The sequence below is a fragment of the Delphinapterus leucas genome, chromosome 10, assembly GCF_059928025.1.
Source record: "Delphinapterus leucas isolate spDelLeu-1000000601 "Yukka" chromosome 10, BTC_Dleu_Yukka2, whole genome shotgun sequence".
In the NCBI taxonomy this organism is placed as follows: domain Eukaryota; kingdom Metazoa; phylum Chordata; class Mammalia; order Artiodactyla; family Monodontidae; genus Delphinapterus; species Delphinapterus leucas.
In genome coordinates, this window is record NC_143138.1 from 8,049,882 (window position 1) to 8,074,824 (window position 24,943).

Consider the following 24,943-nt stretch of genomic DNA (forward strand, 5'->3'; position numbering starts at 1 on the left):
CCAAACACATGCTATCAAAGGATCTAATTTTTGCTGTTGAACTGATATATCAGTGCTTACAATCCTTAATGTAATTTACTTCTAACCTCCACATCCATCAAAAACAGAATTTAGCTATCATTTTGAGCACCAAACTATTGTATGTAAGGAATTTATCTAATCATATGTTCTACAAATAAAATGTAGAAGTAAAATGTAAACCAATGTGCGGAAACTACACTAACACGTTAAAACTTTACATTGGCTTATATATAAATAGTTACTGGATCATCTAATTTTATGAATTATGTATTTATTACCATTTTACAGATGTGAAAACCAGGGCTCAGAAACGTTCTTAAATCACTTTCTCCATTTTATTGACGTGATGCAGTAACCAGACATTTGTGCGATTATGACTGATTAATGTCTGTTTTCCCCATTACGCTCAGGAAACAGAGAGCTCCACAAAGTCTACGCCTCCTTCTTTGCTCACCTCCGCATCTACAGTTCCTTGCCCAGTGACTGGCACGGAGAAGGTGCTCAACCGCTGTATGATGAATGGGTTATTTGCTCACAATCACATGGCTAGATAGTGGTAGAACAATGATTGGATTCAGGTCTTCTAATTCCTTGTCTAGTATTCTTTTTACAACATCATAAGAAAATGAACTTTGTGGAAAATTCCTCAGAAGAAGTTTTCTCCATTCTTTCCCATTATTACTAAGAAACTTAAAATTCTAGAATATAATATAAGGCCTTTGGCTTTGATTTACATGGGATATTATACGTGAAAGCCTACAGTTTTCTGTTGCTTTATCAGAACTGTGTAAAGGTACAGCACTGTTACAATACACAAACAGAGCAGGGAGGGACAGATGTTCATAACTGAGCAGTAAGAAGAGATGAACTACTAAGAACACTGGGAATGTTCTAGAACCTTTGCAGGTCTTTGCTCTACTATCCTTATTGACTTCTCTATCCTTCTAACAAAACACCTTTCAGTTAACGTCATGACAAGTACAGACTATCAGGGTAAGTGAATCTGGTGAAAGTGAAGGAGACTGACCTTTCCTGATGGGGTCTATTACAGATCAAGTCACCCCCCAGGTACCCCACAGCTTTACGTGCTGGTTCTCAAAGGGGAACCCGTGACGGGCCACAGGGGATCTGGGAATACCTAGAAGTGCATGTAAGTTTTTGTGTGTCTTTTTCAAAATAAAGTTTCCTAACTTTGTAAAAAGATTAAAAACCTCTATGGTCAGGCTGTCGTTTTGCAGTCAGGGGCTCTAGTATCAACTCTGTGTGGTAATGATACAGAGGCGGGGAAGGACAGGCTGTGCTCTGCTTTAGCCAGCTCTATCCAGGCCGTCCCCATCCCCACGGCACCTCTGCAGGACCATCTGACAAACTAAACGGCAGAAGTCAGCATCAGGCTACGGGAGGCTCTATTTGCTCACCTTGAACCCTTCCTAACGCCCTAGCTGGGCGGGCTGGCAGAAACCACCCAGCCTACGTGTTGAAGAGAAGGAAAGCAGGCTGGCAAGCAGGGTTAGCCTTCAGGAGGTGTGGACTGACTCGCTCCGAAACAGGATGAGGGTCCACTCCCCACGTCCACCACCTGAATCCACGCCGCTGGCGCCCGCTGACTGTAGCCCTGCAGTCATCTCCTAAACGGACCCTCTGCCTCCATTCCTGCCCCCAACTCACTCTGAGTCCACTTTCCACGTAGCAGCCAGAATAACCTATTTAAAAAGGGAGATCCTGTCACTCCCCCATGAAAGTCCTCCAGGGGCTTTTCATCACGCTTAGAACAACGGCCAAATTCCTGACAAGGCCGGATGTAACCTGCCCCCAGCCTGCCTCGCCTTGAAGCGGCCCTCCGTCCGCTGTCCTAGCTCCTAGCCGCACGGCCCCTGCCCACGGTCCTCGAGCACCTCAAGGCCTCCACACTTGCCGATCCTCCTGTACCGGCGCCTCCCCAGAGCTCTGCACGCCTGGCTTGCTCTCATCACCCAGCCTCAGCTCAAACATCACCTCCTCAGGAAGGCCGCCGCGCCCTGCCCCGCCCCGGCCATCGCTCCCTCGCACACGCGGAGGCTGTGCTCCAGAGCCTAGAACACAATCTGACACAGTGCAGGGACTCAACACAGTTGTTGCAAGAGTGTTAGTAATTTTAGTGTAGCTTTCTGGCCTAAGCAAACATCTGGCCTGGACGTAACAAGTGAGCAAGGTTAAGGTAAGCTATCCTTTGACCAGAGTCTAACCAAACATTCCCCATAGCGTCAAAGAGAAGACCTTATGCCCTGAAAGAGGTTGCCGTTGGGAGACTAGGAGGCAATCAACCAACAGCAGTGATGTGGAACCAAGAGATGGAAGAGTGTGAAAAGAGAACCACTGGACAAGCCAGAGCTAAAACTTGTGGTGGAGAATGAGCTCCACGCAGACGTTCTCCCTAAAAAAGACAAACCATGTACCTGGCTGTTCAAACGCTGTACTGCTGTTCCTGCTGACGGTGGCTGAGGCTCACCTGAAGAACGACGAGGCCCTTCCGCAGCGACTAACTGCTACTTGCACTAGTCTGTGAACTCTTCAAGCACAGAAACCACGTCTAAACATCTTTGTGGCCCCTCGGCTGCACCGAGCAGGTGCTCGCTGAATGCGGGCTGAACAGAACTGATTCGTCCTTACACTCATGAGGGAGTGAAGTAGGACAGACATCGTATCTCCATTTGAAAGCTAAGCTGCCTGAGGTTCAGAGAGCCTAAGCAACTCCTCCAAAGTTGCAGAGAAAGCGAAAGGCTGACACTTGAATTTGGGTCTTCTGCCTCCACAGCACCGTTGCTTCCAGCAGGGATTAGAGCTTCCAATGCAGACAGATGGTCAGGCCGGCTCCCCTGATGAAGCTGCCACTTCTGGGAACCACCCAAGGAAGAGTAACTCTCCCTCTGTCATACAGGGAGAAACTAACTCTGTAAATTACTATCTTGCAAGCTCATCTAGTGAACTAAAGTCTACCCAGAGAAACCTAAAATAGAAATTCCCCTTTTAGAGTCAGGTAAATCAGGGAGCACCTATGGGACGTGATTTTAGAGCTATCGGCATGGCTTTCCTGACCCCAAATTCTGTCTCCTGCACTCTGATGCCTCAAATTCCATAATTAGAGTTTTATGACAGTCATTTTAGATACTGGTTATTAACCATTATTAGAATGGTGCACATTAGACTAATGTACAGATTAAACTCTATGGGTGAGATGGCCTGTATTTTAGGCAAGAGTTTATTTTCGTTTAGAAGCCAAGGACACCAGGAAGGCAGCTATACCTATGCCACTGTCAGCCATTTATAATTTATATGAATGAGTTTATCCTAACTGTTCCCCAAAGAGGTTGTTCTGTTTTAGTTCTCTCTCTCAAGCACATTTATTTAACACTTTTCGATTTTCTCTTGTATTATAGTAAAATAACCTTTGGTTGTAATAGGCAGGGCAATCGTTACTTGTTCTTTTTTCTTGTGAAATTACTTAGGTTTGGCATGTTATAAAGGAGCAGGGAAGACATGATGTAATGTGGGGAGCCACAGCCGAGCTGGAATGTCACCCCAGGCCTCTGGAAGTCAGTCCTGAGGATACACAGTGACCCAGAGATGGGAGGAGTATCCTTTAAGGGAACGTACATTTGCATTTCGGTCAATCTAACTGCATTTGATATTTAACTTAAAAAAACAGTTACTCAATAGCTGTCTATTCGCAGGCAAATCCGGTTAACTTTTCTAAGCCTCCGTATCATAATCTATAAAAGAAAAAACTATGATCTTTAAAGGCCCATTCAGACCTCAACTGTGATTTTAAATTACAATGAAAGACTAAGGACTAAAGAAATAGGTCTAAATTGGGCTAAAAAACATTCAAGTTAGAAACAAAGACTTCTAGGACTTTGGGAAGGAATAACTTCAGATACCGGAACCTTGAGATGTTAAAGAACAGTATTGATAGCAACCGTGGACAGTTCTAGAACGCCAGATGTAATTGCTTCTAAAAATCACTCGGTCACTGTTCCCCAGAGTCAGCTACACAAACACTTACCTCTGCCAGCATGTACGCGGAGAGAAGTGTGATTCCAAGATTGTACAAGGTGAGGACGCCCCTGAGGGAAAGAGCAGGTCTGTTCCTCATGTATCTGTTGCCCAGCCATATGGAAAGCAGGTATAAGACAGTGAGAGAAAAGGTAGGAAGGTAGGAGTCCAACATGAACCACCCTCTGACTCGAGAATCTGCAAAGAAACACACAGTGAGAATCCCGAGGGCACCCCACGCGCTCAGTTGGGAGACACGGTCACGTGTGCTGTATCTGCTCACCCAAGTTCCACAGGGAACTGCAGGCCACAGCGTAAGCAAGCTGGGTCTGAGTTATAGTTCGGAAGAAGAAACCAGTGGGGCCTGGAATAGTTAAGGAGGGGCCCGTGGAGCAAACAGGGCTTCAGTTGAACGCTGAGTGACAAGGACAAGTAATAAAGGTGGGAAGTCACAGTTCTTGAATGTCTAACTTTGGAACAGTTACCGTAGTTACTCTAACTCAGTAAATATGAAGTATTATGCCATTTTATGGATGTAAAAAGAGCTCCGAAAGCGTCAGCATTTGCAGAAGGCGCTCCGGTGGCTGGGAATTCACACCCGCCTCCCGTCCATTTTACCTTTCTGCTGCCTCCCGTGGAGAAGCTTTGGGTCGGCAGGAGAGCAGACACAATGATAGCGTGTCCTGATTCCTGGAACTCACACTCCCTGGAATTTGCTTAGGATCACTGCGCATAAACCAGGAACGGCTGAGCGTTCAGCTGATCCAAATAGAGCAGTGGGATTACAGAAGGGCAAGCAGGAGGAGCTGCAGACGGCATAGGCGGAGCCTCGGAGCCAAGGATTCAGAGGTGAGACCAGAAAATCAAACCGAGGACCCAAACCTGATCGTGGACCAAAAGTACAAACAGCCAGGAGGCAAGAACCTGGACAGAGGTGTCCCTCTGTTTACTTAGGCTTTAAAATTTTAAAACCTAAATAAAACACACATCATAGATCTATAATATAGTAATTAGAAAATAACTGTAGGCACAAAACGATTTTTGTTCTCTGCTCCTTTCTGTTGCTTAAACAGAGAAAATGATTTGGCCCAGAATTATGAAAACCGCATGCTGTTTTTTTTTTTTTTTTTTTTTTTTGTGGTATGCGGGCCTCTCACCCCTGTGGCCTCTCCCGTTGCGGAGCACAGGCTTCGGATGCGCAGGCTCAGCGGCCACGGCTCACGGGCCTAGCCGCTCCGCGGCATGTGGGATCTTCCCGGACCGGGGCACAAACCCGTGTCCCCTGCATCGGCAGGCGGACTCTCAACCACTGCGCCACCAGGGAAGCCCCCGCATGCTGTTTTTGATCTCTGTAAATAGAGCTGTAGGAACTGGTTTCTCGCTTTTCCTGATTCCTCTGTGGTCCCCACGGTCCCAGTTCCCCTTTCTGCTCCCTGCTACCCCATCTACCCCCAGCTTCTCTACACCCCCCATCCTACAGAGCACCATTTCTGTGAGCAAAGTGCCTTCTCAAGCTCTGTCGCACCGCTTATTCTGTAAAGACTTCTCCTTGCTCTGACAGACATAAAAAGGTAAGAGAGGAGCATTCATGCAACTAACAGATATTACCTTCTACACAACTGGCTCACAATTATCTGTCATAAATTTCGTGCGCTGGGCCACTTCCTAACGTCCACCTCCACATCCTACGTGCCACGTGGCCTGAAGCCTACATGTCCTTCGACCCCCAGATCAAGGTCCTGGCCTCTGAAGGAAGCCATTCCCCACTGCTCTTCCATAACTACAGCTACCCATCTGCATGACAAAACAGTTACAATTTACATGTTATCATGGCTACAATACTGTTACTATAATTAACATTTATGGAGCACTGATTCTGTGCCACACACAGACCTAAAGCCTTGTATATGCATTAACTTCTTTAAAATTCTCAGAACAAGCTAATGATACAGGTGATATTATTTTTAACAGCTTCATGGAGGTGTGGTTGATAAAGTCCTGCACATATTTACTGTGAACAATTTGCTGAGTCTGGACATCTGCCAACCCCTGTGATGCCATCACCACAGGCGAGGTGACAGATAAATCCATCACATAGGTGGTACTATCTCCACTTTATGATTGAGAAAAATTGGGTAAAAGAAGTTAAATAACTTGAACTAAACTGCTACCCTGCCTCTTGTTAATGGTATTATGGGTTGAACTGTGTCCCCCAGAAAGATGTGTTCAAGTCCTAACTCCTGGTATCTGTGAATATAACCTTATTTGGAAATAGGGTCTTTGCAGACGTAAACCGGTTAAGATGAGGTCGTACTGGATTAGGGTGGGCGCTGCTCAGTGACCAGTGCCCGTCCTGACAAGGAGGGCAGACTGGCTCTCAAGGAGGAGAAGGCCACATGGAGACAGAGGTAGAGACGGAGCCACGCAGCTGCAAGGCAACAGTAGAAAGCAGCGAGGGCCGAGGCATGAACAGGCCTCCCTGAAGCGCGGAGGGAGCAGGGCCCTGCCGACACCCTGACTTCCAGAGCCGTGGGAGAATAAACTGCTGTTGTTTCCAGCCGTACAGTCTGTGGGATTTTGCTACGACAGCCCCAGAAACGAGCACGCGTGGTTTACTTCCTTGCTTTTCGACTGCCTCAGAGGTGACGGTTCTACCTCCCAAGCACAGTGCACGCTCCGTGAGACCCGACTACGTCTTATATTTCTACTCTGTCTCTCTCGTAACTTATCGCCACTTAGTGCAGAGTTGACGGGAACAGTCATCAAATGCGTATCAATCGACACACTGAGTCAAGCGTGTTTAGCTAATACAGCGCCTGAGGCTGGCATTTTCTTTCGTCCCAGCCCTGTAAATGTTTGCCGCCGTTGTTGGGGAAGACCATAACTGTCCCGACCAAAAGATGGGAGCAGATACTTATATCACTTATTATCTTTGGGGCTTGAGATGTTAGCTCTGCATCTGGGTCACGTATTTGCCTAGAACCATCTCCCTTGATGGTACCAACGTGGCGTAGGTAAAGTCAGAAAAGGCTTGGGGACACCTGTGGGTTTAGCAGGGGGCCTGCCAGACAATTTAAGTTTGGGCCACCCCTCAAAGGGGAAGTGGGCACTAGATGGCCTGGAGGCTAGACTCCCTGTCACTGTGGAGGTCACCTGATCCAGTTGTCAACTGTCAATCTCACAACCTCCTTGCTCCAAAGGAAACTCCCACAAAAATGACCACTGCTGAGCAGACAACTGCAATCCTAGCCTTAATTAATCCCCATCCACAGTAATAAGAAATCATCCCAGGTCACAGTGACCTTACCAATGGCAAAGTTCAGTGTGACCTTGGCTCAGAGACACTGATGGCTCTAGCGCAAATGTCACGTAGAAAGCCAGTCACCCAGAAGCCCTGCATGCCTGTTAGATCATCACGCTACCTGCTACAGCGGCACAGCAGAAAGCACATCACATAAAGCAGGTTACGAGCTACAGGCCCCACCCTGCCTGTAGGATCATCACAAGGATAAAACGGAAAACAAAACAAAAACCAAAGGAAATGTGAAAAAATATACATATATATTAAAGCTCTGTACAATCAGTACTATTTCACTAAAACTATATAAATAGTCATTCACACAGGATAATTTATGGAGCCTGTATGGAAACTGGAGAGTGGTCTAAATCATCTCGGTGTGATTCTGTTTAAAGATTTTGAGAAACAGGAGAACCTCATTTCCCTCCCCCTCCCACCCAATAATGCTGAGGACAGAACTTGTAGATCTTCCAGCTTTGTGAACCAGCAAGGCTCAAGGGAAACAAAACGTGCTGTGGAAAACTTATTCACTTATTTGCAAAATACAGTGTCTCACAGGTTCCTAGGACTGTAATACAGCCTGGAGATAACAGTCACGGATCCTGCCCTCGCGGGAGAAAGAGCTATTAATAAAGCGTATGAAGGAAATAAACAGAGGCTGAAATACAGCATGATGAGAGGCTCTCGATTTGCCACTCTCGAGGGCAAATCTCTGCCATCCTGGTCAGGGAAAGCCTGTCGGGGAACGTAACGTTCACAGGCCGGCACCTGACGTATGAGGAGGAGCTGACTACACTGGGGAGCCGGAGGTCTTAGCGGGAGGAACAGCAAATGCACGACTGCTACATGTCGAGGATGTAAGAGATGTCTAGAGCAGCAGTGGCGTCGGAGAGACAGCTGCGGCTGCACAGTACCCGACTGCGTGCGTGGTCCGCGGCGAGGAACTGGGTTTTCATCCTGAGGACGCCGGAAGATGCTGGTGAGTGTTAAGCCAGAGTACCGCGTTCTGTGATTTAGGCTTCTAAAGTATTATCGCAGCTGACACTTAACATGATGAGAAAGGGGCAGACGCATCGGGGCGCCCCGCAGCGGTCCGAGTGACCGGTGGTGGAGGAAACATCGGGACACTCAGACGGCTGAGCTGCGGAGCCCGACCTCGTGGCCCTGGGCCGATGAAGCCCGCACAGCCTTAGAGGGAGTTGCCCAGGGCAGGTAAGGGCAGAAGGGCTGCGTGTGACTGTGCGCCTGAGGAAGTGGGAGGAGGGTGGGCGTTAGGGCGGAGAGGATGCAGCCGACCTGGAAGGAAAGGCACCGCCACCTGGCGGCCGGAGGCAAGGAGCGCACCGCGCGCTGTTCCCGCTGCCGGAGCCTGAACCCCGGGAGAGGCTGAGCAGGAGGGAGGGGCGCCTCTGCACGTTCTGGGAGAAGGACATCGAAGGTGAGGGCGGGTAAGTCCCTCCATGCCAAGTACCATTGTCAAGACACCAGAAAGGACACCATCCTCTTCTCTAACTAAACCGTGTTCCTTCCACATTGAGTTCTCAACAGCTCACTCACCCCGAGGTCCAAACATATTGTCCAAAAAGGCATTGATTTCACCATCAAAGGCCTTTAGATGCTCCTGAAAAGACAAAGAAAGAATGATTTAAGTGGGTGTTTTTGGAATCTCTCAAAATGAACCACTGCCAACAACATGAGGCTGACAGACTCTCCAAGGGTCCTGGCCTTGAGGACTTTTGACTGTAGAGACTTAAGGGAAGTGGACCAGTAAATGCAGCCTCACCTTCACAAGCTTGTAAGGATTTGGAAGGAAACAATTCCTCTTTCACTTTCTTAGGCAAGAGGAGTCCTGGAAGACAGGTTTGGTACCTTTAGACACTGAAGGGTTACTGACCATCCCATTTCCCTGGACAATGCTTTTAGAGGCGTCAACTTTTCCAGAAGCAACTTCTAGTGCTGCAATTAACAGGGGTTGTGTGCAAGCAATAGGGGAAGTCTACACCTGCATTACATAATTATTAAATGAAAATTCAGCTGAATTGTATTTCACAAAGCTGAATGTAAAGCCATAAAGACGACGTTTTTCAAGTAAGGAAATGAAGCACTATAGCCATTTTCCCCACTACCTTTATGTTTTGTTTGTTTTCAAAACATTTTCAGTACATTAGCACCTATTTAACAGTACAGTAGATAGCATCACTAGGGTATCCCAGATTAACTACCACCACTTTAACTGGACTCAGGTTGGGATTGGAGAGTTTCTGCTAAGAATCTTAATGCTGATGAACTGGCTGATGGCTCTTGACTTGGCTCCCTTCACGCTGCTCTGACATTATACCTCTCAAAATACCTGCTCAGGTGTTCCCTACCCCTGCTGCTAAGGTCTAGAGCACCTCCCTCAAGCAAAGGTAGGAAAAGCTGGATCACTGCACAGTGCTCTTAGGAAAGGGATCTGTGAGGGGGCTTTTGGGTGAGTGGACCGGTCCCTGACTGCGTGTGAGTTTCCCGGACGGCCCTCAGGAAGTTTGTACAGAACATTCTCCATAATCAATAGCTGGAGTGCAGTCAAAAGCATCTTATTCTCAAAGAAAACATAGGTGCAGAAGAGGAGAATTAAGTTCCTGCCATCTGTAAAGAAGACGTGCACGTTGGTGACTGGCACGTACAGTTTGCATCTGTCCCTTATTCGTGTCATTGATCCGAAGAGAAATGTCAAGGAAACTTAGGTCTCTGGGAACCTTAGGAAGCTTGGCAAGGAGGATAACGATGAAAGCCTAGCATTTATTAGCACCCGCGACTTGCTGACCAGTGTATTAGGACCTTTATTATTTCGTCATATCTCTATGAAAAGTATCTGGGCTAAACCAACTTTGGAAGGTTTTAAACAGTGTCTTTACCTTTGGTTTCCATAATGGACATCTTGGGAGACCTCCAGATTGGAGAAAGGTCAACTAACATCTCAGTGTGACAGAATTTTATTTGTGTTGCCATCAGAATAGGGCAGATCTGTCCAGAGGCCTCTCATTCCTGAGCAAAGAATGTTAACCTCAATGATGTTCCCACCCTCATGACGGACACCAATAAAATCTTCATTGCCACATCTACCCACAACATTTAAACTTTTCCAATTTGTTTGCTAGGGTTCAAAATCCATCTTCCAACATCTGTCGAGCTAAGAAAACTCTAAAGGTCACAAAGCTCGTATTATTTCTATTATCTTGCAGAAATTTAGTCACAGTGGAGAAAAACAGAAACAAAAGAAAAGTTAAGAGGGGAAGACATGAAGAGAAAATAAGAGAATGAAAGATGAATACGAATGAATTTCTTTCAGTCATTAATTTACTGATTCATTAACTGATTTTCTGGACATTACTATGCACCAGCACCGTGTTAGATGCTGAAACATGAAGTCAAATGAGGCATGGTCCTTTTCTTCAGATAGGGTAACAAGCAAGTAATCAGTAATTACGGACCAGTTTTTTAAGGAGGATGAGAGGGGTTTACGGGACGTGCTGTAAGAAGGGAGAGAAAGGAAGTATTATTCAGCCATAAAAAGAAGGGAATCCTGCTATTTGCGACAATGCGGATGGACCTTGAGGGCATTACGCTAAGTGAATAAATAAGAGAAAAGCAAATACTGTATGATCTCACTTATGTATGGACTTTAAAAGAAACAAAACAAAAAAACCAAACTCATAGATACAGAGAACAGATTGGTGGTTGCCAGAGGTAGGGGCTGGGGGATAGGAGAAACGGGTAAAGGGGGTCAAAAGGTACAAATTCAGTTATGAAAAAAATTAAGTCAGGGGGATGCAATGTGCAGCATGATGATTAGAGATGATAACACTGTATTGCATATTTGAAAGTTGCTAAGAGAGTAGATCTTAAAAGTTCTCATCACAAGAAACAAAATGTAACTGAGGTGATGGATACTAACTAGACTTACTAGGGTGCTCATTTTGCAACATATACAAATACCAAATCATTATACTCTACACCTGAAACAAAAGAAAAGCCAGGAGATTTCATGCAAATCTCTTATAAAAAGAGAAGCCTAGGGCTTCCCTGGTGGCGCAGTGGTTGAGAGTCTGCCTGCCGATGTAGGGGACATGGGTTCATGCCCCGGTCCGGGAAGATCCCACATGCCGCGGAGCGGCTGGGCCCGTGAGCCATGGCTGCTGAGCCTGCGCGTCCGGAGCCCGTGCTCCGCAACGGGAGAGGCCACAACAGTGAGAGGCCCGCGTACCACTAAAAAAAAAAAAAAAAATGAGAAGCCTTCCAGGAAGAGCTGCTGCTTTGCTGAGTTTTGAAAGACTCCAGGACGTCGTCTAGATGGAGAAGGAGGGAAGAGATCAGCAAACATACGGAGACATGACTCACCTGGGAAATGCTTACGCCCAGGGTCTCTAGGGACCTATCTGACAGAAATAAAGCCAAGGCTGGGAAAGTCAGAAACCTGAAAACAATTACCTCTTTGGTTCTGGGTTATTTAATACAGTTAGTGAGGATGTAGTCTAAAAAGACAATGATGAGAGGACATCAGAAGAACAAATCAGAGTTCACCCTGGGTCAGTATAAGGTAAGAGAAAGTACAGAGAAGGGGTAGCGTCAGCCAACTAAGGGCGAACTGTTAGCAAAGGATGAGATCAGGGCGTGGGTAACGAGCTCCCAGCTGTACCCTGGGTCCTACGTATGGTAAACGCTGAAGCGTGCTGGACACTCTCTCAGGTGACCCCTAGGAGCTGAGAAAAACCTTCATTCATTCAACCTTCATTCATTCAACCCACATTTCTGAACAGCTATTATGTACATAATACTTTTCAGACACATGAAGAAAAAAGGGATAGAGTACTTGCCTCAAGAGCTTACAGACAAACTGGTAAGTGAGACGCGGAGAAGGGCAGACACCCAGCAGCTGAGGAGGCGGAGATACACAGAGCGGCCACACTAAGACACCACGCAAGTGAAGACCTAACGTGGGTTTTTAAAGATGGTGAGAGCTTGGATTAGGAGAGGGGAATAGTTCCACCCTTAGACCTGGGCAAGACGGCTGCCGCCCTGCACCCCACACTTTAGAGGGCACCACTCTGGTCATCCTTTGGCTATTCCCCTCCACACAGGAAAAGAATCCTCTCAACCAGGGAAACGCCTGTCCGTGGCCATAGCTTCCCCCTCCGGACTGTGTCCCAAGTTCCCCAGGCCACAGAATTCTCTGCCAAAGAATAATTCTCTGAGCTCACATCCAAAACAACTTTAGCTATTTCCCCTTGCCCGTGTAATAAAGGCCACGTTCCATGACTTTGAACTGAATGTGTGCCTGTGTATAGCTACAGCTGAAGCATGGGAAGGCTGGGAGCAGGTAGGGCCTTATTTAAAGGTGTATCCCTGACTGCCGACCACAGATGATGAGAAGGTAAGATGGTACAACCACAGTGGAAAACGGTTTAGCATAAAGCACATATCCGTGCAGAGACTCATATACAAATACTCAGGGCAGGTGAATGGGTAAACAAACTGTGACATAACCACACAACGAAACACTGCTCAGCAACATAAAGGAATGAACTACCGATGCACACACAACATGGATGAATCTCAAAATTATGATGTTGCATTAAAACTAGACCAAAAAAAAGGATACACACTCTCTGTTTCCATTTATTTTCTGGCCTTTCATGTAAAAAGTTATCTATGTGATAGAAAATCAGTGGTTGCCTGGGGACTGCAGAGGAGAGGAGCAGAATATCCTTCAAATATGAGGGTGAAATAAGGACATTTTCATACACACGTAGGTGACAGAATTTGTAGCATCAGAATTGCACCGCAAGGTATGCTCAAGATGTTCTTTAAGGAACAATCTAGAGGGAAATGGTTCCATATGGAAAGTAGCATTTACGGAAAGGAATAAAGAGCATCAGAAATTTATCTTTCTGGGCTTCCCCGGTGGCGCAGTGGTTAAGAATGTGCCTGCCAATACAGGGGACACGGGTTCGAGCCCTGGTCCGGGAAGATCCCACATGCCACGAAGCAACTAAGCCCGTGCGCCACAGCTACTGAGCCTACACTCTTAGGGCCTGCGAGCCACAACTACTGAGCCCATGTGCCACAACTACTGAAGCCCCACGTGCCTAGAGCCCGTGCACCGCAACGAAGAGCAGCCCCTGCTCGCCACAACTAGAGAAAGCCCGCACACAGCAACAAAGACCCAATGCAGCCAAAAATAAATAAATTAGAAAAAAAAAAAAAGAAATGTATCTTTCTGATCAAAGAGACCTAGCCCAGAGCAAGCTAACCTCCACCCACCTCATCATGTCCACTGCAACTGCCATCATCACCTCCCACACCCCGCGTACCCCACCCCAGGAGCAGTGCCGTGCTGCCAGCACTGCTGGCAGTGCCAGTGATGTCCTGCATCTGCCCCTTGTTCTACTGCCAGAAGGAACACCACCTGGAGGTAGCGGGGACCCATCAGAGGCAGACCCACTGGGCTGACTGCTTATGGAAAGGTGAGATGGTCTTCCCGGCCACGTGACATGCATCTCTCAGCACAGGTAGACTGGATCACCATGCACTCCTGCCTCTGCTACCATGTTCTGAGAGTACCTGGAACACAGGAGAGCCGTGAGGGGCACACCTAATTTTTGGCCACCACGGTGATGACTGAGACTCAACATAAATCAGGGGCATCTCAAACAGGAGGCCACTTCCTGGTCTGTTCTTGAAGGTGTGAGCTCTGATTGCTGCAGGGGCTGCCTCAGCCTGAACACCTGGACGGCTCAGACTTCCCTCTGCAAAGGCCATCTTGCAATCGGATGAGAATCGCTATCACCATGACGCAGGGCCATTCTACAGAAGCTGAGCCAAGAAGCAAGGCAGAAAGTGTGTCCTCTGGTCTCTAAGTGCTCTCTAAACCAGATGCCGGTTTCTCTCTTCCTTTCCTTCTCCCCCGTCCTTTCCTTCATCATGTTCCTTGTTCCTCTTCTCCCCTCCCCTCCCCTTCTTCCTCTTTCCTCCCTCCTTCACTCATTCCTTCTTCACATTCCTTCAGTGTTGTTTTAGGCAGTTACGGTTTTTAGTATTTATCACGGGCATTATGTTGTATAAAAATCCAATGATTCTAGCTCTTGGGTTGGTCCTATTTTGTTGATGTAGTTTTTTTCCGGACACACAGGCTCAGCGGCCATGGCTCACGGGCCCAGCCGCTCCGCGGCATGTGCGATCTTCCCGGACCGGGGCACGAACCCGTGTCCCCTGCATCGGCAGGCGGACTCTCAACCACTGCGCCACCAGGGAAGCCCTGTTGATGTAGTTTTACACGACATTTTAAGGAAACTTATTCAGTCAGAATAGTTACCTATTTTTCCAAGACCAACCCCCTTCCTCACTGCTTTTTAAAATGAGCAAAAGCCATTAAGATTATGAAACAGACTCTTAAGTTGGAAGAAGACACAGTATCCAAATCTTTACATTTTTTAAAAAAAATATTTCAGAGAAAACTAAATCTGAAGTGTTCGATGACAGCACGTCAGGAAATGGGATCTGACAGCTCAGGTTAACCAGACATGACTCTGAAAATCTCAGGGGCAAGGGACAGACTAGAGCCCCATCCCACAGTGAGGCCTCTCTCCTGTTCCCCAGGCTCGGGATGGCTGTCAAACACTGAAACCCCTTTTGCAGGCCCCTGAGGGATTGCTCCCAGCCGGCTGCCCATGTGTTTCAAGAATGGAAACGTGTTCACATTTGTGAACGATTCTGGGAGGTTTGGAGGACGGCTAAAAGCAGACGTGATAAAATCTTTGCCTTTCATGCAGCTGAGTTCCCACGATATCACTCACGCATTTTACGCTGATCCCCCCAAACTGCCCTGGAGAGGCCCACCCACTCAACACCTGCTTTCCACTACCATACCCTGGAGGGAGCAGCTGACTATGGTAGGCTGAGGGGAGGCACGAGGTAGGGAACTCTAATTCGCTTATGGGAACTGTAAATCGTTATAAAAATTACTCCATAGCTTTTCCTGTGGGAGCCGCCGGGTTGAGGGGAGCGTGGCCTTCTCCTCTCCCCGCCATGGCGTGTGCCCATCCACTGATATCAGTGTACTCTGAAAAGGGGGAGTCATCTGGCAAAAATGTCACTTTGCCTGCTGTGTTCAAGGCTCCCATTCGACCAGATATTGTGAACTTTGTTCACACCAACTTGCGCAGAAACAACAGACAGCCCTGTGCTGTCAGTGAGTTAGCAGGTCATCAAACCAGTGCTGAGTCTTGGGGTACTGGCAGAGCTGTGGCTCGAATTCCCAGGGTTCGAGGTGGCGGCACTCACCTTCTGGCCAGGGTGCTTTTGGAAATGTGTGTCGCGGGGCCGCATGTCTGCACCAACCAAGACCTGGGGATGCTGGCGCCGCAGACTGAATACAACGCAGAAGCGATACGCCATCTGCTCTGCGTTGGCTGCCTCGGCTTTACCAGCGCTGGTCGTGTCTAAAGGTCATCGTATAGAGGAAGTTCCTGAACTTCCTTTGGTGGTTGAAGATAAAGTTGAAGGCTACAAGAAGACCAAGGAGGCTGTTTTGCTCCTGAAGAAACTTAAGGCTTGGAATGATATCAAAAAGGTCTACGCCTCGCAGCGAATGAGAGCTGGCAAAGGCAAAGTGAGAAACCGTCGCCGTATCCGGCGCAGGGGACCCTGCATCGTCTATAATGAGGACAACGGTATCATCAAGGCCTTCAGAAACATCCCTGGAATTACTCTGCTTAACGTAAGCAAACTGAACATTTTGAAACTGGCTCCTGGGGGGCATGTGGGACGTTTCTGCATTTGGACTGAAAGTGCTTTCCGCAAGTTAGAGGAGCTGTATGGCACTTGGCGTGAAGCTGCCTCCCTCAAGGGTAACTACAACCTCCCCATGCACAAGATGCTCAATACAGACCTTAGCAGAATCGTGAAAAGCCCAGAGATCCAAAGAGCCCTGCGAGCACCACGCAAGAAGATTCACCACAGTCTTGAAGAAGAATCCACTGAAAAACCTGAGAATCATGTTGAAGCTAAACCCATACGCAAAGACCATGCGCCAGAACGCTAGTCTTCGCCAGGCCAGGAACCACAAAATCCGGATGGATAGGGCAGTAGCAGCACTAGAAGCCAAATCAGATGAGAAGGGGATTCCAGGCAAGAAGCCTGTGATGGGAAAGAAGGGAAAGGAGGCTGTTTGCGTTAAGAAGCTGAAGAAGCCGAAGAAGCCAAAGAAGCCTTTGGTGGGAAAAAAGGCTGCAGTGACCAAGAAACCAGCAGCTAAAAAGAAGCGCACAGCAAAGAAGCCCACAGAAAAGAAACCCACCACAGAGGAAAAGAAGGCTGCTGCATAAACTTAAATTTGTTTGTTCGGTAAAGGTCACATCATTTTGGACAGCTAATTTTGAATAAAGACCTGATGATCAAAAAAAAAAAATTACTCCATAGAACAAATAATGAGACTGAAACTAAGTCAGGTGATGAGGAATCTGGGGGAACATTTGTAATTTGATTGCCACATATGAAGGTAGATATAAATGAACTAATAACCACAATGGTGAGTAATAATAGTAGCTCCTGTTTTTCAAACACTTAATATATGCCAGGTATTTGATGCATATTAGCTAAAATTTTCACAACAGCCATGCAAGTTAGGTATTTCCCCCAATTTACAGAGGTGAAAACAGACTGAGCTCAAGAGTGGACCTGGGGACTTCCCTGGTGGCACAGTGGTTAAGGCTCCACTCCGCCTGCCAATGCAGGGGACACGGGTTCGAGCCCTGGTCCGGGAAGATCTCACATGCTGCAGAGCAACTAAGCCCATGTGCCACAACTACTGAGCCTGTGCTCTAGAGCCCGCGAGCCACAACTACTGAAGCCCACACACCTAGAGCCCGTGCTCCGCAACAAGAGAAGAAGCCACCGCAATGAGAGGCCCGCGCATCGCAACGAAGAGTAGCCCCTGCTCGCCGCGACTCGAGAAAGCCCGCGCGCAGCAACAAAGACCCAACGCAGCCAAAATAAATAAATAAATAAAATATTTTTTTTAAAAAGTGGATCTGTTTAACTTGAACTAAGTTTGGTAACAACTGGTCAGTGTTTTCACACCATTGTGGGGAAAGGTGTCCGAACTGGGACCGATGGGCTCCTTGTGGAGCTCACACTGCTTCTTGTGCTGGGACATATTTCAGGACACCAAGCTGATGAAGAAAGCAGGGGTTGATAGTATTTGCATCCTAGGTAATAACCCTGAGGCTGTAGGCAGTTTCACTCAATTAAGGAGATGAAAGGGCTTTAGAGCAGAAAATCTTGCTGCAGTTTTGTTTCTGGGCCATTTCACCCCACACGGCTCTCTCATTTCATTCAGTGTCGGGTCGAGTGGCGACTGCTTCCATGTTCCCCTAATTACTGAAGAGGAGGAAAGCCCCTGCTTTGTGGCGTCCTGATCTGTCTCCATCCCCTCACCGGCTCTGTGTTTTCTTTATAACACTTAGCATTACACAAACATTCACTGGCTGGTTACTGTCTGGGCCCTCCACCAAAACATAAGCTCCAAGAGGCCATTTTATCCCAATTCCAAGAACAATGTCTGGCACCTCATGGGCACTTAATGCTTAATGAATGTGTTGACAAAACTCTCATTCTTCTAAACCATCACAGTACTCACCTGATACTTATTTCATATCACTTCGCATTCTTAGCTACATTTTTGTATATACAATCTGGTTTCCAGTATATTTTGAAAGATCCTTAACAGTTGGTATATCATCAGGGTCTACTGGACTGAATTTTATTCTGAGGTTTTTTTTTATACAAACCAAAAAATTTGTATATTTTTAAAGTAGAATAAAACTCATTCTATTTTGCAATTAAAATACGAGTTCAATGGACTCCTATAAATCTAAGGTACATTGTGAGATCTTAGTGATCTTACTTTTTCTGTATCTTAAAACATTTGCTATTTAATCATTCTAGGAATTATCTCACAAATACGCAATCATTTCAATCTGTGCTAAAATATGAAAATGTAAGAATGATAGAATTGCCTAGAAGGACAATGCAACAGCCACATAAGCCATCACTATTTATCATCTTTCATTTTCACTGTACCTGAAGTATTGCATCACTCTTTAAGAGGGTATAAAAAGAAGTCTGGAGACATTTTCATAGCTTTTTAAAGCTTTCATTGAACACAACTGAAAGTTTTCATGCTCTTAAGCTCTAATGATCACGTGGAACACCTGGGGATCTTGTGAAAGTGCTGGTTTTCATTCAGCTGGCCTAGGATGGGGCCTGAGTCTGCAGTCCTACTAAGCTCCCAGGTGTGCATGCTACCATGCTTGGATTGGAATGATCTAGACCACTGTCTCTTGAAATTTGTTTCAATTATAATCAAAGGCACATAAAAAAATACCTTATAAAAAACCAAGTTTTTGCTTACTTTCTACAAAGGTACCATGTATTTTATTGCATATTCTACTCTATGAAATTCAAACTTGCTGTATACTAGTTATGTCACCATGCATTTCACAGGCACTTTAGTAATTAACTGTCTCCACAAACCCATTAGACAGTATCCACATTGCACAAACAGAAAATCACTGGTTTGGTTGTATTCTTCCTTATATTTGCTATATCTGAATACAGTATTCTGAAAGTAGCCTACTAAGGGAAGAATGCAGAGTGACTGATGACCTCTCTTGATCAGGATATTATATTTCTATTAAAGTATCAGAAAACTGCATTCACACATCACATCAGTTAGTCACTGTCAACATCGCCAGATACTTCTCATGTTAATTGCTGTCAAATTCAAGCTTTACCCATCCTATATTCATACAACTGAATTTTTTTTTTTTTTTTTACTTAATGGAATTTTATCCCTTTTGAATTTATCTTCATTTTCATCCCCACCTTTGTACTGATAAGATTATCTAAACTCCTAAATATTTATTTTCCCTTTGGTTTAGTCATTTTTAAAATGTCGGCACCTACCAATAAAGATGTTTAAAAAAAAAGAGTTGGCACCTTTATTCACATTACTAATTAAAAGAAGTGGCATAGTCTGGGTGTTATGGACTGAATGTTTGTGTCTCTCATATTTTTATGTTAAAGCCTTTACCCCCAATGTGATGGTATTTGTCGATAGGGCCTTTGGGAGATAATTAGATTTTGATGACCTCATGAAGGTGGGTCTTTATGATAGGATTAGTGCCCTTATGAGAAAGGGACCCCAGAGAATTTCTTCTTTCTCTCCCCCAGCCCTGTGAGGGCACAAGGAGAAGGTGGCTGTCTGCGAGCCAGGAAGAGGGCCTTCACCAGAAACCAGCCACACTGGCACCTGACTTCCAACTTCAGGTGACAGAACTGAGAAAATAAATTTCTACTGTTGAAGCCACCCAGTCTAATAGCCTTGAAGAATGCCTTTCTATAAGCCTTAAAGAATGACTTTTTACAAGAAAAAAAATCATGGCTTGAAATCATCTAATGTAAAGTATGAGCTTCACATTATCTGATTTGGTTTAGATAAATAAATACTTTAACAAACATCAATCTGCCTATGCATGTATAGGTACAAGTATATATAATGTAAATATAGGAAAAATTTTGGAAGGGCACACAAACTTAAGAATGATTATCACTGGGGAGGAAAGGAGAATGACAAGGGTAGTGGGAGAAGGCCAGGAGAGACTGTCTTTACCCTCTTTATGTCTTATGTCTTAGTTTTTAATAAGGAATCATTAACAGTATATTAGTTGTGTAATTAAAATATTACAATTAAAAACTAAGGGAAACGTTAACGGAATGATTACAGAGGAAAGTTGTGTAAGTTCCTCCGTAAGTCTAACAAACAAAAAAACAATCACAATTCTTAATAGGTTGGTCTCTTCCTATTCATCTGAAATAAAAGATGAAATAGATGATATCATGACATTAAATGACTAGAAATGTTACTCTGTGAAATTCTTGCCTAAGTACATGACAAGTAACTTCAACTTTCATCAAATATGTGTTTTATTATTTTGTATTGATGCAAACAGAGTAGTCGTTACTGTAGTCAGCCCAAGGCCAGTTTTTGAAAAGAAAAAACTGACAAACCTTTAGCTAGGCTAACTCAGGAAAAGAAAAAAGAGAACTCAAAATCAGAAGTGAAAGGCAGACATTACAACTGCCATCACAGAAATAACAAAGAATCATGCAAGACTACTATGAACAATTTACACCAAGAAACTGAATAACCTAAAAGAAATGGACACATTCCTAGAAACAACCAATACTGAATAAAAGAAATCTGAACAGGCTAGTTATGAGTGAAGAGCTGGAATCAGTAATCAAAACCCCCAAAATACAGAGAAGCCCAGGACCAGATGGTTTCACCAGTGAACACTGCCAAACATTTAGAGAATAATTAATGCCAATTGCTCTCAAACTTTTCCAAAAAAATGGAGAGAATACTTCCAAGCTCATTTTATGAGGCCAGCATTGTCCTGATACCAAAGCCAGATAAAGACACTAAAAGAAGATCACAGACCAATACCCATGATGAATATAGATGTAAAAATTCTCTATAAAATGTTAGCAAACTGAACACAACAGCACATTAAAATAATCATACATCACAACCAAGTGGGAATTGTCCCTGAGATGCAAGGATGATTCAACATATGCAAGTCAATAAATGTGGTACACCACATTAATAGTAGAATGAAAGATAAAAATCATATAACCAGGGGCTTCCCTAGTGGCGCAGTGGTTGAGAGTCTGCCTGCCAATGCAGGGGACAGGGGTTCGTGCCGCAGTCTGGGAAGATCCCACATGCCGCGGAGTGGCTAGGCCTGTGAGCCATGGCTGCTGAGCCTGCGCGTCCGGAGCCTGTGCTCCGTAACGGGAGAGGCCACAACAGTGAGAGGCCCGCATACGGCAAAAAAAAAATCATATAACCATCCCAATAGATGCACAAAAAGCATTTGACAAAATACAACATACTTTTATAATAAAAACACTCAACAAGTTGGGTATAGGAGAAACATACCTCAACATAATTTAAAGGCTATATGACAAACCCACAGCCAACATCATACTCAATGGTGAAGGGTTGAAAGCTTTTCCTCTAAAATCAGGAACACGACAAGGGTGCCCACACTCACCACTCTTATTGAGCATAGTACTGGAAGTCCTAGCCAGAGCAGTAAGGCAAGAAAAATGAAATAAAAAGGCATCCAAATTGAAAAGAAAGAAGTCTTTGTTTTCAGATGATCTGATCTTATATATAGAAAATCCTAAAGACCCACCAAAAAACTCTAGAACTGATGAATTCAGTAAAGTTGCAGAATAGAAAAATCAACATATGGAAAACAGCTGCCTTTCTCTACACCAACATCTAAACATCTGAAAAAGAAATAAAATAATTCCATTCATTTTAGCATCAAAAACAATAACATACTTATGAATAAGTTTAACCAAAGAGATGAAAGATCTGTACACTGAAAACCACAAGACTCTGATGAGAGAAACTTCTCTGATGAGAAGACACAAATAAAGATACCCCACATTCATGGATAAGAATTAATATTGTTAAAATGTCTATGCTTCCCCCAAAGCCATTTACAGATCCAATGCAATCCATATCAAAATTCCAATGACATTTTTTTCACAGAAGTAGAAAAAAAGCCTACAATTTGTATAGAATGACAGAAGATCTTCAATGGCTACAGCAATCCTGAGAAAGAAGATGAAAACTAGAGGCATCACATGTCCTGATTTCAAACAAAAATATAGCTACAAAGCTATAGTAATCAAAACAGTATGATACCAGCACAGAAACAGACACATAGACCAATGGAGCAGAATTGAGAACCCAGAAATAAACTTTCAGATATGTGATCAACCAACATCTGACAAGGGAGCCAAGAATACTCAATGGGGAAAAGACAGTCTCTTCAATAAATGGTGTTGGGAAAACTGAATAACCACATGCAGGAGAGTGAAATTGGACCCCTTTCTTACACAAATCACAAAAATTAACTCAAAATGGAATAAAGATTTAAATATAAGACCCAAAACCACAAAATTCCTGAAAGAAAACACAGGGAAAAAGCTCCTTGACATTTGTCTTAGCAGTGATTTTTTTGGATATGACACCAAAAGCACAAGCAAGAAAAGCAAAAATAAGTGGGACTACGTCAAACTAAAAAGCTTCTGCACCGCAAAAGAAACAATCAACAAAATAAAAAGGCAACTTACAGAAAGGAAGAAAATATTTGCAAATCACGTATCTGGTAAGGGGTTAATATCCAAAATATATAAAGAACTCATACAACTCAGGGACTTCCCTGGTGGTCCAGAGGTTAAGAATCCGCCTTCCAATGCAGGGGACGTGGGTTTGATCCCTGGTTGGGGAACGAAGATCCCACACGCCACCGGGCAGCTAAGCCCATGCACCACAGCAACTACAGAGCCCACGCACCGCAACTAGAGAGAAACCCGTGCACTGCAATGAAAGATCCTACATGCCACAACTAAGACTGGATGCAGCCATAAACAAACAAACAAATATTAAAAAGAACTCATACAACTCAATAGTAAAAAAAAAAAAACAAACCAAAAAACAACAACCTGATTAAAAAATAGGCAGAGGAACTGAACAGACATTTTTCCAAAGACGACATACACATGGCCAACACGTATATGAAAAGATGATCAACATCACTAATCAGAAATGTGAAACCATAATGAACTATCATCTCACACCTGTTAGAATGGCTGTTGTCAACAAGACAGGAGTTAAAAAAAAGTGTTGACAAAGATATGAAGAAAGGAAACCCTTGTTCACTGTTGGTGGGAATGTAAATTGGTGCAGCCACTGTGGAAAAGAGTATGGAGGGTCCTCAAAAAATTCAAAATAGAACTACCACATGATCCCGGAATCCTACTTCTAGATATATATCCAAAGGAGATGAAAACAAGATCTCAAAGAAATCTGTGCCCGCATGTTCACTGCAGCATTATTTACAAAGGCCAGTATATGGAAACAATCTAAGCATTCATCAATGGGTGAACAGATAAAGATGTAACAACACACACACACACGCACACACACACATGAATATCAGCCACGAGAGAAAAGAAAATCCTACTGTTACAGCAACTCAGATGAACCTTGAGGATGTTAAGCTAAGTGAAATAGGCAGAGAAAGACAAATACATTGAATATAAAAAAGCTGAATCATAGAAACACAGCAGAGTGGTGGCCACCAGGGGCTGGGAGGTGGGGGAAATTGGGAGACACTGGTTAAAGGGTACAAACTTCCGGTTATAAGATTATTAAGTTCTGAGGATCTAATACACAGCATCGTGAATACTGTTAACAATACTGTATTTTATAGCACCTGAAAGCTGCTAAGAGTGTGGATCTTAAATGTTTTCACCACAAAAAAGAAATGGTAATTATGTGATGAGATAGTGTTAGCTAATGCTACAGTGATAATTTTTTTTTGCAATAAATGTGTCAAATCATATTATACACCTTAAACTTACACAATGTTCTATGTCAATTATATCTCAATAAAGCTGGAAAAAATAGTAATCAGTACAACTCTCAAGAGTAATTGGCAGTGTTTGGTTAAATCTTGAGTCTTATATTACATGCTCTAAGCTAACAAAATTCAACTATCTTCAAAAGATCGGTAGCTGTTGAGTATTTTGTTGTAGGTCTTTCAGAGATGCCTTCACAGAAGGGTACCAGAGGGTCCTTCAACTCTTCAGTTACTCCCCTCCGCTTCATCCACTAACACACACCACAGCAAGAGGTGTCTGGATGAAGAGTGGCCGATTCCCACGCTAAGAGAAGGATTTTTCTTTGATCGAAAGAAACCCACTTAGGGCTTTCTTTAATGCGTTTGTAGCCGTCTGTTCTCAAAACACTGGTCAGATTACCATTTTGTTAGAAGTAAAAACAGAATTTTTTTTCCCTAGTAGGTTAAAATTATACAAAAAAAAATCAAAGCCCCAAACCAAGTGAAGTCCAGTGGCAACCTCATTTTTTTTTTTTTGCGGTACACGGGCCTCTCACTGTTGTGACCTCTCCCGTTGCGGAGCACAGGCTCCGGACGCGCTGGCTCAGTGGCCATGGCTCACGGGCCCAGCTGCTCCGTGGCATGTGGGATCTTCCCGGACCGGGGCACGAACCCGTGTCCCCTGCATCGGCAGGCGGACTCTCAACCACTGCTCCACCAGGGAAGACCTAACCTCATTATTTTTTATCATTACCAGTGTTATTATTATTTTAATATAGTGCAAATAACACAGTACAGAACTCAGGAAGGAAAGTCCACTCTATTAGTGATCTGCACTAAGATAGCCCAGACATATACACCTGCATTTTAACCTTGATTCCTTGACATCCAATTGGATGTTACAGGAAGAATTTGCATTGTTTGCCATAAAATCTGAGGATTTTTTAAAATTAATCTTTTTTTTATACAGCAGGTTATTAGTCATCCATTTTATACACATCAGTGTATACATGTCAATCCCAATCGCCCAGTTCATCACACCACCACCACCACCACCACCCCCGCC

At 44.6% G+C, this 24,943-nt stretch overlaps 1 protein-coding gene and 1 pseudogene across 1 annotated transcript in view; one reads left to right on the forward strand and one right to left on the reverse strand.

The window, feature by feature from the left end:
- ELOVL2 (ELOVL fatty acid elongase 2) overlaps window positions 1-24,943 on the reverse strand; it is a 92,894-nt gene that overhangs the window by 14,068 nt on the left and 53,883 nt on the right. Inside the window, exons 4-5 of the mRNA XM_022586653.2 lie at window positions 8,909-8,972; window positions 4,064-4,251 (exon numbers count right to left, since the gene is read on the reverse strand). Of these exons, the coding sequence (XP_022442361.2) occupies window positions 4,064-4,251; window positions 8,909-8,972 (252 nt within the window). The remainder of the gene's footprint in view (window positions 1-4,063; window positions 4,252-8,908; window positions 8,973-24,943) is intronic.
- Window positions 15,365-16,799, forward strand: LOC111181362 (large ribosomal subunit protein uL4 pseudogene; annotated as a pseudogene).